We start from the raw sequence: 13914 nt of genomic DNA, 5'->3' as shown, positions 1-13914 counted from the left end.
AGTGTGTGTGTGTGTGTGTGTGTGTGTGTGTGTGTGTGTGTGTGTGTGCGTGCATGCTGAGGGCAGAAAATGAAGAGGTCCCAGAAACTCCAGGGTCAGAGCTGGTGTAAACCTTGACTTGGTAGTTGGAGCCAGGTTTGAATCTACTTCCGTGCTGTTTAACATTTAACTTTCTCTAGTTGGCATAGTGGCCTTTGGTGGCCATGAGGTTTGTTTTCTGGTGTGTGTGTGTGTGTGTGTGTGTGTGTGTGTGTGTGTGTGTGTCTTTTTGACGGGGTCTCCCTGTAGCCCAAGCTAGCCTGGAACTCACTATGTAGACCAGGCTGGCCTTGAACTCACAGAGATCCACCTGTCTCTCCTCCCGAGTGCTGGGATTAAAAATGTTTTTAATTCCAAGGGTGCTGAGTCTATGGTTGGACTTGAATTCTAGCCACATCCAGACAGCTGCAGACTGTTTTAATTTTTTGGCCCCAGATTTTGGGATCTTCTTTGCCCATATTTGGGGTCAGGTGTTGGTACTGGGTTCCTTCTCCCAGGTCTGGACCCCCAAACACATGTATCAGCTCTGTTCTTATTAGGCAAGAGGCTAGCTCCGGGAGGAACTGACCAACAGACCCCCAAAGATAATCTTGTTGCCCTTTCCCCTAATAAACTTTTCAGCTTTAGGGGTACTTGAACCCTTACACATATTCTTTTTTTTTTTTTTTTTGAGACAGGATGGACCCAGCTAGCCTTGAACTTGCTGTGTAGACCACCAGGCTGGCCTTGATCTCACAGAGATCTGTCTCCCTCTGCCTCCTGAGTGCTGGGATTAAAGGTGTACTGCCATCAGGCCTGTCTCGATACAGTCTTACATCTCACACATCGATGTACAGCAGGCTAAATTCTGGGAAAAAGCATGAAGAAAGCATGCCCTTTTCCTAGCAGAGCCCACCCTAGGGACAGCACGAGGGGGTGACATCAGGGAGGAGTGTCAGCCCTGTACCTGCCGGGGCGGAGGATGTTGCCGATCAGCTCAGTCTGCTCTTTTCTAAAGTGTACATTCTTACTTCTTACCTCGATTGAATTACACTCTTGACTGCTTGATCTACTGTGCCCCAACTGAATTCTTTTCTTTCTGGAGCCCAAGACCCAAGATTGCTGCTGGGGTGAAGACTAGAGGAAAACTAGAGGCCTCCCCAGAACACGGTCACCTCTGGGCTGAGTGGCCAATTGGCCTGAATGAGACGTGGTGGCAACACACAGATTTTCCTGCTCCAGCACAGACTTCAGGTTCAGGCAAGACTCTTTGGGCTCCTGTCACTTCAAAAGAGGTGTGACAGCGACAGTCTAGCACCGTGGGTATTGCCCATGGTATCCAAAAGGCTGTCTTTGGGCTTACACCCTATCCTTCCCCTCAGACCAAGGCTGTGACTACTGTGGGCACTGCTCTTGCCAGGCACTATGGGGATGTGGGTAAGAACTGGACTTACCTGGCTCCTGCCTGCAAGGCATCATGGGAGCGTGTTGAGTTCTGGCTTCGTGGCTGTAGGCCAAGTGACTTTGAGTGAATCTCTACCTCTCTCTGGTTCTTCCTCAGTCCTCCTCACTTACAAGGTTGTCAAGGATTGAGAAAAAGATGTGAATTTGGGAGATGCAGAGAGAGAGGGTCAGGATGGTTTGGAGAATCCACAAGCAGGGTCTTGGGGACCCACTTGGCCTCCTGTGTCTCCACTCCCTCCTGTGGAGAATCCTGGTGGGAATACTCACCACAGACCTGCTTCTTGGAACTGTGTAGGTACTCTGTGTGATTCCTGAGCAGGGCAAGGGTCCAGAGAGCCCTCTGAGTACCCCACTGAATGAACAAAGTCATCAACCCAAGCCTGGAACTATGGCCATGGGCAAAATGGTTTCCACATGGGGACTCTGAGGCCCATGGAGGAGCCAAGGGGTCACATACAAACTAGGAGCAGGATTGGGATTCCTTCTGACTATAGACCACAGGGGGTGCCCCCCAGCAGGCGAGGGCAGGAGGTAGCATGGAGGAACTGTGTGCTGAAAGCAGGTGCTGTGTAGGTGTAGGGCCTCATGTGGTGGACCTGTGTGTGAAGATGGGTGTAAGGGACAGTTAGGCTGCAAAGGGAGGCTGAGGAGGCAGGCCATCGGGATGGGGTCCATAAGGCATACTTCTTTGTGACTGGGATGTGTCTTGAAAGAACTGAGCCCCAGGGGCAGCATGTGAGAGGCAGGGCAGGTGTGTGGCTGCTTAGGGTGTGGTTGCCATGGTGCATGCCACTCCTGGACCTCCTGGTGTCTCAAAGGCAGCCTCCGAATCCAAATTAGAACCTGAGGGAAAGAGAATCCTTTGATTTTTAGAACTAGAAAGAACTGCAGTTACCTAGCCTAGACTTGCCTCTGTTGGGGGAAGCAGGCACAGAGAGGGGAGGTGAAGGGCCTCAGGTTCCACAGTGAGCAGAGCTGAGTGCAGCCACCAGCCCAGTTCTTGTTCACAGCATGGCATCCTGAGACAGCCTGGGATGATACTGCTGAGGGGCATCACTGAGGGATGTTTCACACTGTGGGACAGGGAGGTCTGACTAGCTGACTCACTGCCTGGGGACGCAGCTGTCACAAAGGTGCCTGTTCCAAGGCCTCACTGTTGCTGTCCCCTCAGGCTCCAGGAACCAGAGCTGATTCCTGGCTACTTAGCCTGAGTCACTTCTGACTCCAGTTTGTGTTTTTCTCTCAGCCCCACACCCCCAGAGCTGGGTGGGAACTCTGAGCCGGCACATAGAGGAGTGTGTCCACCCTGAGCTGAATAATCCAGAGTAGGGAGTTGGACAGGACAGAGTGACGAAATTCGGAGGGGAACCCAGAGTCAGCAGTTGGAGGGCCCCGCCTTCCCCAGGTGCATATAAAGGATCCTGGTGTCTGAGGCATCCACAGCATCCTCTCTAGCCTCTCTGAGCAGCTCTGTCTTCTCTCTGCTGACTCGCTGACTCGCTCACCTCCCTCGGCAACATGACCACCTGCAGCCGCCAGTTCACCTCCTCTAGCTCCATGAAGGGCTCCTGTGGCATCGGTGGTGGCTCCAGCCGCATCTCCTCTGTCCTGACGGGAGGATCCTGCCGGGCCCCCAGTGCCTACGGAGGCCTGTCGGTCACCTCCTCCCGCTTCTCCTCTGGGGGAGCCTGTGGAATCGGGGGTGGCTATGGCGGTGGCTTCAGCAGCAGCAGCAGCAGCTTTGGTGTGGGTCTCGGTAGTGGTTTTGGAGGTGCTGGTTTTGGAGGAGGATTTGGTGGTGCTGGCTTCGGCAGTGGCTTTGGTGGTGGCTTTGGTGGTGATGGGCTCCTGGTGGGTAGTGAAAAAGTGACCATGCAGAACCTCAATGACCGGTTGGCCACCTACCTGGACAAGGTGCGTGCCCTGGAGGAGGCCAACACTGACCTGGAGGTCAAGATTCGTGACTGGTACCAGAGGCAGCGGCCCACTGAGATCAAGGACTACAGCCCCTACTTCAGGACCATTGAGGAACTGAAGAGCAAGGTGGGTGACTCTGGTGGATGGAATGTTGAGCAGTCAGGGCTACAGTGGCCAGGAAACCATTTCTAGAGTGTCCATTTTACAAGCAAGAAGACTGAAGGATGATCTTTGGGCGTAATGGTCAAAGTTGCCCAGAGAAGTGGTAGCTGAGGGTCCCTTTTTAGAATCCTTGCCTCAGCTGCAACTGGGACCCTGGCTTTTATTCCTTGCAAGGGTACTTTGTATGGCATGTTCAGATCTTTAGATCTAGGCTAAAGGATAAGGCTAAGGGTGGTGGAAGACGTGGGTGCACCCCTACATACCCTGAGCTGGCTGTAGAATTCATTAGCTTGTCTGGGGAAGTAGAGGACCTAACCTGCAATCCAGATGACCACCAGGTTTGGGGAGGCTCCCCCCCCCCGCCGGGACCTCGGCTGATCAGGCCTCCTACCTTTTCATCCCCACTCTAGATCATTGCGGCCACTCTGGAGAATGCACAGCCTATTCTGCAGATCGATAATGCCAGGCTGGCAGCTGATGACTTCAGGACCAAGTGAGCAGCCAGCATGTTGGGGTTGAAGGCTCAGGGGAGGGGATGAAAGAATAGAACTATCCATCTAGGAGGGCCATCACATCTTCATCCTTAGAGACCTCAAGGATGGTGCCTGAAGGTCTGACCTCTGTCCTGCCAGGTATGAGCATGAGCTGGCCCTGCGCCAGACTGTGGAGGCCGACATCAATGGTCTGCGCAGAGTGCTCGACGAGCTGACCTTGGCCAGGACTGACCTGGAGATGCAGATCGAAAGTCTCAAGGAAGAGCTGGCTTACCTGAAGAAGAACCATGAGGAGGTGAGGCTGTGGCTGGCTTTGGATGGAGGGCTGGTTTAGCAGGGCTTCCAGGAGAGGGGTCCACCGATCTGACCGCCCATTTCTGTTCTTTTCTAGGAGATGCTTGCCCTGCGGGGTCAGACTGGTGGGGATGTCAATGTGGAGATGGACGCAGCCCCTGGAGTGGACCTGAGCCGCATCCTGAATGAGATGCGTGACCAGTATGAACAGATGGCGGAAAAGAACCGCAGAGACGCGGAGGCCTGGTTCCTGAGCAAGGTGAGGTTTACCTCCTCCACACGCCTGTGGAATTCTTGGTCAAGGAGGCGCTCAAGAACCTTACACCTTCTCCTTTCTCCTGTCTCAGACTGAGGAGCTGAACAAGGAAGTAGCCTCTAACAGTGAACTGATACAGAGTGGCCGCAGTGAGGTGTCTGAACTCCGCAGAGTGTTCCAGGGCTTGGAGATTGAACTGCAGTCCCAGCTCAGCATGGTATGAAGGATCTGTCTGTCCCCACTAGCATCCCCAAGTCACCTGCAGTGGCCACCATCCCCCAACAAGGCCACAATCCAGTTCCACTTTTCTGGAGAATGGGACTGGAAGAATCATGGTGCCCATTGCAGAGATAAGAGGATAGGAAAGAGAAAAGTCAGGAAAACTTTTCTCCATATTGTCTAGTCCAATCACTACCCCACCTGGGTCAAGATTCAGGCACCTATCAGGAAGTGCGCCTAGAGACAGAAGTAACATACCACTGTTTTTTTCTCTCTCTCACACTCACAGAAAGCATCCTTGGAGAACAGCCTAGAAGAGACCAAAGGCAGATACTGCATGCAGCTGTCCCAGATACAGGGGCTGATCAGCAATGTGGAAGAGCAGCTGGCTCAATTGCGTTGTGAGATGGAACAGCAGAGCCAGGAGTACAACATCCTGTTGGATGTGAAGACACGACTGGAGCAGGAGATTGCCACCTACCGCCGTCTGCTGGATGGCGAGGATGCCCAGTGAGTTGACCCTTAGTCCCTCCTCACAGCCCCTCTGCCCCTGCTGCTCCCAACACATCTAATGCTCCCTTCTCTCCTCTGCCCAGCATCTCTTCCTCTCAGCACTCATCTGGCCAGTCCTATTCTTCCCATGAAGGTAAGGCTTCTGGCGTTCCTGAGACCATGTCCCATAGCCTGACTCTGTGGGCTGTGGGCCAAGCTCCCCGCTGCAGAGTTCTGGGCTTCCCTTCCCCAACCTGGCAGCTTGCTTAGCTCCCAGAGCCCATCTCAACCCTTTTTTTCTTCTCCTGCAGTCTTCTCATCGTCCTCCCGCCAGCCCCGGTCCATCCTCAAGGAGCAGGGCTCGTCCAGCTTCAGCCAGAGCCAGAGCCAGAGCTCCAGGAACTAATCTGCCTTTTCCAGAGCTTCCTGGCCCAAGCCTTCAAATCCTGTTCTAGTGCAGCCCCCAGCTGTCTCCCTTCCCCTCCGCTGGTGGTGGGCTAATAAAGCTGACTTTCTGGTTGATGCAAACTTGTGTGTGATCTCCATGTTTGATTTGATGGGAGAGGAGTTGAAGGGTCTCCCAGGGACGTTCCTGTGGTCTCCAAACTTAAAGAAGTACAGAATAAAGTGCATTCAAAAGAGCTTGCAGTCTTCCAGAAGTTTTCCATGCCATCAGGTGGTAGTTGGGAGGACACAAGGAGTGAAGATGTTCATAGGGTTCTTTAATTGTCTTCCCCTAGGAACCCTATGAGGCGGGTGTAATTAGGCCCATTTAGGGGTTGGAAACCCCTGGGATTCAAGGAGGTTCTTGGACTTGCTTAACACAAGAAGTAGCTTTGAAGTTCTACTCTAGGTTTTCTGTCTGGCTACAGTCATGTCTTTCTGTTAAGACCACTCTACCTGTTCATATATTTTTCCCCAAAGACTCCTAAGTTTGAGCTCTGAACTCCTGAATTGCCTACACACACACACACACACACACACACACACGGTGATTTTGCTGCTGAAGGAAAGGCAGAGCCTTGAGATTGGAGCCATAGTCAGAGCTGAAATCTCTCCTCCCCTCCCTGCCCTTCCTCCTCACCCTATTCGCTGAATGCTGAATACTTCCTCTGAATGCTGATGAGTCTCCTGGGAAATGCCTGCTACCCATGCCCTCCTCCCCATCTCTACCCATGCCCTCCTCCCCATCTCTACCCATGCCCTCCTCCCCATCTCTACCCATGCCCTCCTCCCCATCTCTACCCATGTCCACTGCCACCAACATATCTGGAGTCTCTCCCCCCTCTCTCTCAGGAACTAGGCTCAGGTATCTCTTTCCATCCGTCTCTCCTATTCCCAGTTCCTACTAGATGACCCTTCTTACAAGAATAAGGGCCAGGTCAGGAACAAGGAGGCCAGGACTTCCCTGTTTAAGAACCCCTGATGGTTTCTTTCCTTCCAGCACTCAGCCCTTCCCCATACAGCTCCCATGAGTCAACGCTTCCTAATTGCATGGTCCACACCTCTCAGGCGCCGTTCCTTTTTTCTGGATGCTTTCCAGAATTTAAAAGAAAAAAAAAAATACGTGCGTATAGTATCATAACGTGTGTTCATGCGTGTGTGTGCCTGTGTGTGTGAAGAGCCATTCCCGAGCTGGATCTGACTCTGCCTTTTCTACCTCCCACTTTGGACTTAAGTTGTTTCTTTTGGCATTTGCGTCCTTACTTCTAAATACCAATCTTCTACCTTCTCCTTCTGTCTCTTTTTATTTAGCTTCAGTTTTTAATCATTTGGCTTCCTGTTCTGGCTGAAGGATGAGGATTTAGTTCTCTTATTGAGACCTAAATGCTCTTATACAGCATTGATCGTCCCCACAAGTCCTTTCTTTTCCATCTTCTCACTTTCTGAATATATTCCCAGTTTTGGTTAATTAAGTGTTTACATTATTATGACTAGTATTCACAGTCAAACCATATTTTATAGTATATTAAATTTCCTTGGAATAAACACTATTTCTTTTTCAATCTCTTAAGTTTTCTGTGTACCTGTCATTCATTTATTCCCTAATTCAGTGTTGGAAGTATGCATCCTCTTCGTGTGTTAACATCCTGGGACTTCCGTCAGTTTCATCTTGAAGATGTCTTGCCTGAGGTCTTCTGTTCTGCTCCAGACTGTTCTGGATCCTCTCTGGGCTTGTTGCCCAGGTGGAATATCCCTTCATCTGTCTTCATATCCATCCATTGCTTTCTGGATCTCTCTGTTTCCCCTGTCTCTCTCCATTTTAGGAAGGCCCACCTTCCAGCTGATTCCCAGGGGGTTAACTTTCTTTTTCTTTTACTTCTCATGTCTGGAAGGATCTTCAGTTTGCTTTTGCTCTCAGGGATAGTTTGGCTGGGCACGGGATTCTAGGTTGGACATTGTTTTTCTTCAGCTTCTGAGGGTGCTGGCCACCACAGCTCCTGGTGTTGCCATGGAGAAGTCTCATGCCGCTTTGGTTGTAGATCGTTTGTACTGTCTGCTCCCGCTCCTTTCACTGGAAGCTCTGGAGTTCTTTTCGTTTTCTAGCAGCCTGGACTAGCATCAAAGTGGTTCCTTGAGGCAGCCATGTCTTCCCCCATCCGACATGGCATTAGCAGAAACTTCTAGCACGGGAACTCAAGTTTTCTTAAAAATATTTTATTATTATTTTTAATTTTTTATGTGTATGAGTGTATTGCCTGTATGTGTGTAAGTACACCCGTGTTGTGCAATGCCCTTGGAGGTCAAAAGAGGCTGTTGGATCTCCTGAAACTGGAGTTACAGGACGGTTGTTAGCCACCATGTGGGTGCTAGGAATTGAACCTGGGTCCTCTGCAAGAGCAGCCAGTGCTCTTGACTGCTGAACCATCTCTCCAGCCCTGGGAACTTAAGTTTTAAAGTTCTGAAAAATTGTCTTTTAAAAAATATTTATTTTTTTAATTATTTTTATTTTATGTGTATGAGTGTATTGTCTGTATGTATGCCAGTGTACCCTTGTCATACAATGCCCACAAGGTCAAAAGAAGGTGTCAGATCTCCCAGAGTTGGAGTTACAGATAGTTGTTAGCTACCATGTGGGTGCTGGGAATTGAACCTGGGTCCTCTGCAAGAGCAGTTAGTGCTCTTAACCACTGAGCCATCTCTCCAGCCCCAAACTCTCTTATAGTATAGCTTCCTTTATCTATTTTCTCCCTTTAAGAAACTTTTTTTTTTGAGAGAAGGTTTCCCTGTAGCCCCAGCTGGCCTGAAACTTGCTATATAGACCAGGTTAGCCTCGATCTTGCAGAGATCTGCTTGTCTCTGCTTCCCCAAGTGTTGGAATTAAAGGTGTGTACCACCATGCCAGGCCTAGGAACCCTTCCTTTCAATGTATATTCAATTCCATCTTATTTTCCATTTAACTTGTCTTTTTTTTTTCTACTTTTCTAGAAATTTCCCTAACTTTTCCATCAAAATCTTTTATATTTGGGAATATGCTGTATTTTTTAAACATTCCATGGATCTGAATAATTAGCTCTTTCAATGGAGTGCCCCAGATATCATATCGGGAGGTCATTTTTTCTTGAGAAGGGTCTTTCTTAGAAAGGATGGCTCCCTCAGAAATGATGCCTCTGATTTCCTGCCTGAATTGTGAAAGCTACCAGCTTTCTGGAAGATGTGTGGGAGCAGGTAAGCTGGGAAGGCCTCAGTCTCGGTTAACTTTGAATTTTCTGACTGATCATTCAGTGTGTTACCCCTGTTCTTGGCCCTGATTGATGTCTTCAGTTCAGAGTCACTTGGGTGGCGGATGGGGTGGGGTGGGGTAGTGGTGGGGGTGGTTGGGGGGTGTTACTTCCTCTAGAGTAAACTTCCAGTTTCTTCTGGTCTAAAAGAAGTATGATTGACAGATACCAGACACACAGGAGGGAGGAACTACAGAGATCTCCTGACTTTTGAGAAAAACTTCTAACCCATCTGCCTGTTTCTTTGAGACAAGGGCTTGCCATGTATCCCAGGCTAGCTCTGAACTTGTGATCCTCCTGCCTCAGCTTCCTGGATGTAGGATTGCATGCGTGTACCACTACACCCAGCTACCAGCTCCCCTGCTCTGCACTCTCAGAAGTGTCCTGTGTCTTTTACCAGTGACTTCCCAGGGTTTTGACGTGTGATGGGCTTGGTTCCTGCTCTCTGCCTGGGCAAGCACTGACTTTTCTTTCTATCTTTCTGATTCTGACATTTAGCTGCTGTCAGCCACCTCTTGTTCTTTGTCCATATGGATTTATTTTCAATTACTGTACTTCTAATGGCGCTTAGAACGTGAAACCAAACCACATATTTAGCTTGTCATTTTAATCTGCCCATGGTAAAACCATATTCATCCTTCAAGCTTGCTGAGCTTGATTCATTATTTTATAATGAATAACCATTGTTAATTGTTCAGCAAACATGTCTCCCTTTTTATGGTCACCAATCCTGTCTTCTAGATTATAGGGTGAATGTATGATTCATACCGAACCCCAATCCCAATACCCCAAAGTAAATACCGGCAACAATTTTCTTATTTTCATACATATACGAAAATACTTATGCATATTGTGATTAAGCTACAATGACACTGAATTCAAAATTTTTTGTATGTGGTGCTGGGGATTGAATCCGAGAACTTCACACATGCTAATCAAGTACTCTGCAACAGTGTTACATTCCCAGGCTTGGATTTCCTTAGTATTATAAAAGAAATACTTTCCTGTATTATTAAAAGCATTATACACTTTTCATGTTCTTTTTATATTTTAAATCTTTTATCTATTATTTTTATTTTATGTGTATGAGTATATTTCCTACATGTGTGTAAGTGCATCCGTGCCCTGCAATGCTTGCAGAGGTTAGAAGAAGGTGTTAGACTCCCCTGGAACTGAAGTTACAGACGGTTGTTGGCCACCATGTGGGTGCTGGGAATTAAACCCAGGTCCCCTGCAAGAGCAGTCCATACTTTTAGCCACTGAGCCATCCCTCCAGCCCCCTTTTGTGTTCTTTCTACTGTTTGTTGCCATAGAAAATAGTGCAGCAGTGAACATCTTTCTAAAGTGATAGCTTTCATAAGTATTTTGGATTATTTCCCAAGGCTAGTTCTCAGAAATGTAATTACTAAATGAGAAGAAATAAAAATTTCAAGGTTCTTCATTTGTATTGGCAAACTGATTCCAAGAGGAGTTGTACCAATTTATATATTTACCAGCACAGAATGGGAGTGCCTATTTCAAAACACGCCCACCAACTTTGAGTACTGTCTTCTGAGTGCTTCTTTTGTAAATTGACTCATCTGTCTCTTAGAGCTGATGTTACAGAGGGACCCTTACACAAAGATACAGCCTGGGTTATTGAACAGCTCCTAGGCTAGTGCACATGTTTACGAGTTGTTCTGTAGCGGGATGTCAGAACATAGGGTGTAGATCACATTTTACCTGGGTGTGGGAGCTGCTGTAAAGTGTCCTGTGCCTTGTCACACAGCTCATCTTTGATCAATGGACCTTTGGGAAGCCCCATGAGAAAGGCTGGCCCTTGGTAGGTAAGGAAACCGAGGTCTGTATTAACCAGTTTTGCATTGTTTTAACGACCTGCATGAGGCTGAGTAACTTCATAAAGGGGCTTATTTTGGCTCATGATTTCAGACAGTCAAACTCCCATTGGTTCAGCCTTTGGTTATGGCCTTCTTATAGGCAGAGTCCCAATGTGGCACAGGGACTCACTTGTCAGGACACCAGAGAGTGTGTGTTTACATGTCTGTTTATCTTGCCTCTGTCCTTTTTCTTAATTAGCTACCAAGATTCAGTTTGAGCTTATTTAAACTTAATCGCTTTTCACAAAGATGCTATCTCAAAACATTGTGGTTGAGTTACATTTTGACCTACTTAATACCATTATATAGCTTTGGTTACTGAACTCTGCATGAGTTTCTGGGGGGAGAGAGGTGACATAGAGCATATTTAAACCATAGTTAAGTATAAAATAATCAAGGAAGGGGTTGGGGAGATGATTCAGTGGTTAAGAGCACTGGCTGCTCTTGCAGAAGAGCTGGGTTTGATGCCCAGTACCCACATGGCAGCTCACAACTATCCCTAACTCTAGTTCTAGGGGATCCGACTCCCTCTTCTGGCCTCCACCATTGAACGACACAAGTTCACTTACATACATGCAGGCAATACACTCATACGCATAAAATAAAATATTTTAAAAAGCAATCAAGGAAAAAAATTCTTGGGGTGTGATAGCAAGACTCCCTAAAAACAGGACCTGCATTTCTCCTGTGCATAGCTGCATTTTGTAGACAAAAAATAGTTACCTTTCAAGGAAGGACAATGTTGGGCTGGGATGTATGTCGTTCAGTAGGTAGAGTGCTTACTTAGCATGCATAAACTGGCAAAGTGGTACACATCCATGATCAGCATTCAGAAAGCAGAGGCAGGAGGGTCAGAAGTCCAAGATCATCTTTGGCTACATAATTTGAGGCCAACCTGGGATACATGAGACCCTGTCTCAACAAACAAGTAAGCAAGCAAGCAAACAATGCCCCCCAATATCAAAGGCAGAAATAGAACCTTGATTCTAGAAACCCTGTTCAGATAAGAGAACCGGCATTTCCATCTGGAAACAGTTGCTGATCCAAGACCCCAATCAGAAAGACATTGCTGCCTCTTGAGATCCTGAGCCAAGGTGAAGAGATTGAGTATTCACCATGTGCCTTGTAATTTCTCTATTTTGAACACAAGTTCAGATTCCTTATGCTTGAGTTAGTGAAATAGAGTGTGTGAAATACTGTTTTAGATAATTGCACAAAGTGCTAAAACAATGACTAGTGTATACAAGTTAATGATAGTCCGTAATGCATATCTGCTGATGGAAATCAATTAGTGGTAAGCTCGTAAGGCTTTGCTTTCTTTGGGCCCTTTGTTTCCAAGTGCTATAAAAAGCTCAGTGTTTCTCTTGGTATCTGAGACAAGCAATTTCTTCAGCTGGGCCTCCCACTGCTATGGTAGTTTAAGACCTTCTGGGGCTCTCTGAAGATAAACACAAACAAATCTTGCTGTTGTGTTCGTTAACAGCCATCGTAGACAGTGCCCAGCACATGAGGGCTCTCTGAAGATGAGTGGCGTGAGGTCCCTAGGTTATGCAGTCTCTTAGAGGTCTCTGTTATTCTCATCTTCCATGGAACCTTCTCAGAGGAGTTTCTGGGGTGGAGTGGGGAAGCTCACCACGTTGGCACAAGGCAGCGTCCATGGGGAGATACTGAGGCTGTAGAAGACAAAACAAATTACCTTCTGGAGCCCTGGAGGGATGGAGCAGCTAGCAGAAGCTCTTGACCCAGTCCTTCCTCTGATGTGCTTTCTGCATTGCTGCCAAGGACAGATGTCGCTCTGTGTCCCCATCCCCACCAGCCTGAGGCCCTTGATGGGTGTTATGTGCAGATCAAGTGGTAGAAGGCAAAGACGCAGTGGCTGGGGAGACTTTCTGATTCCACCATTAATGTATTGTCTGGCCACAAAGGGGTCTTCCTCCTTCAGTTACAAGATTGATTACACATGACATTAGATACTCTTTTCCTCTCTAACTTTTCTCTACCATATGGATAGTGTGACGCCATAAAAATAGAGTATAAAATACTTATTGCTTGATTCCCAGTATTTTAAACATATTTTATTGATTTAGTTTTTATGTGTATGAGTGTTTTGCCTGCTTCCCTTCCCTTCCCTTCCCTTCCCTTCCCTTCCCTTCCCTTCCCTGACATCTTTCCCTTCCCCAAGGGAAAGGTGCCCCATGAGAAATAAATCTGTATCTCGCTGAGAATTCCATCTGTGCCTCATCCATCCGCTCGTGCCGCCCACCCGCTGCTCTCTCTCTCCAACATTCATACCTATCAGGTAACAGGTAGGCTGTATGAATAATGACCTAGGATTTGGAGAGATGGCTCCCTTGGTAAAGTGCTTGCTGTACAAGCATGAAGACCTGAGTTTGAATCCCCAGCACCCATGTAAAAGCTGGACATGGTATTGCGCATTTGTAATTCCAGCGCTGGGGAGGTGTATGTAGTCAGATTTTTAGAACTCATTGGTCAGCCAGTCTAGCTGAATCAACCAGCTCCAGGTTCAGGGAGAGACCCTGCCTCAAAAAATGAGATGGAGAGTAACTGAGGAGACACCCAGCATCAACCTGTAGCCTCCACGTGCGCATGCATGTGTATGCATATGCACCCATAACCACATGGACACACACACACACATACACACACACACACACACACACACACACACACACACACACACACACTGCTGACTCACCCATACATAGAGTATCAAATAGCCAATATGGTTGATATCCTGGACCTGTGTCAGATGGTAAGGAAAGATTCCTCCAGGTACTGGGGAGAGAGATGCACTCTGTGAAAAGCATGTGTAGTAAGTTGACTTTACTTGTGTGAAATAAATGTTAACTGACCCCTCATTATGTAACTGTATTTGATGTATAATTATATGAAAAAAATATGAAAGGGTACACATAGGGCTATTAATGTAGATTATTGTTGGGGTGGGCTGCAAAGGCTGGGTATGGTGGTGCATGCCT

At 47.7% G+C, this 13914-nt stretch overlaps 1 protein-coding gene across 1 annotated transcript; it reads left to right on the top strand.

The window, feature by feature from the left end:
• Nucleotides 1-2986: 2986 nt before the first annotated feature.
• LOC103735862 (keratin, type I cytoskeletal 16) lies at nucleotides 2987-5722 on the top strand. Its single transcript, XM_008835242.2, has 8 exons — nucleotides 2987-3525; nucleotides 3972-4054; nucleotides 4194-4350; nucleotides 4447-4608; nucleotides 4697-4822; nucleotides 5114-5334; nucleotides 5421-5470; nucleotides 5628-5722. The coding sequence occupies exons 1-8, from the start codon at nucleotides 3001-3003 to the stop codon at nucleotides 5720-5722; spliced, it is 1419 nt and encodes a 472-aa protein (XP_008833464.1). The 5' UTR covers nucleotides 2987-3000.
• The last annotated feature ends 8192 nt before the right edge of the window (nucleotides 5723-13914 follow it).

This window comes from Nannospalax galili, unplaced genomic scaffold (assembly GCF_000622305.1).
Source record: "Nannospalax galili isolate Female #2095 unplaced genomic scaffold, S.galili_v1.0 scaffold137, whole genome shotgun sequence".
NCBI lineage: Eukaryota > Metazoa > Chordata > Mammalia > Rodentia > Spalacidae > Nannospalax > Nannospalax galili.
The sequence above is the reverse complement of the archived record's forward strand: the minus strand, read 5'-3'. Positions and strand labels throughout refer to the sequence as shown.

What these genes read in the sequence shown, in the direction of transcription:
- LOC103735862 (XM_008835242.2), top strand. Translation starts at nt 3,001, where the DNA reads ATGACCACCTGCAGCCGCCAGTTCACCTCCTCTAGCTCCATGAAGGGC. An exon ending in TTGAGGAACTGAAGAGCAAG is followed by an intron (nt 3,526 to 3,971) that starts GTGGGTGACTCT and finishes TCCCCACTCTAG; the next exon opens with ATCATTGCGGCCACTCTGGA. An exon ending in CTGGATGGCGAGGATGCCCA is followed by an intron (nt 5,335 to 5,420) that starts GTGAGTTGACCC and finishes TCCTCTGCCCAG; the next exon opens with CATCTCTTCCTCTCAGCACT.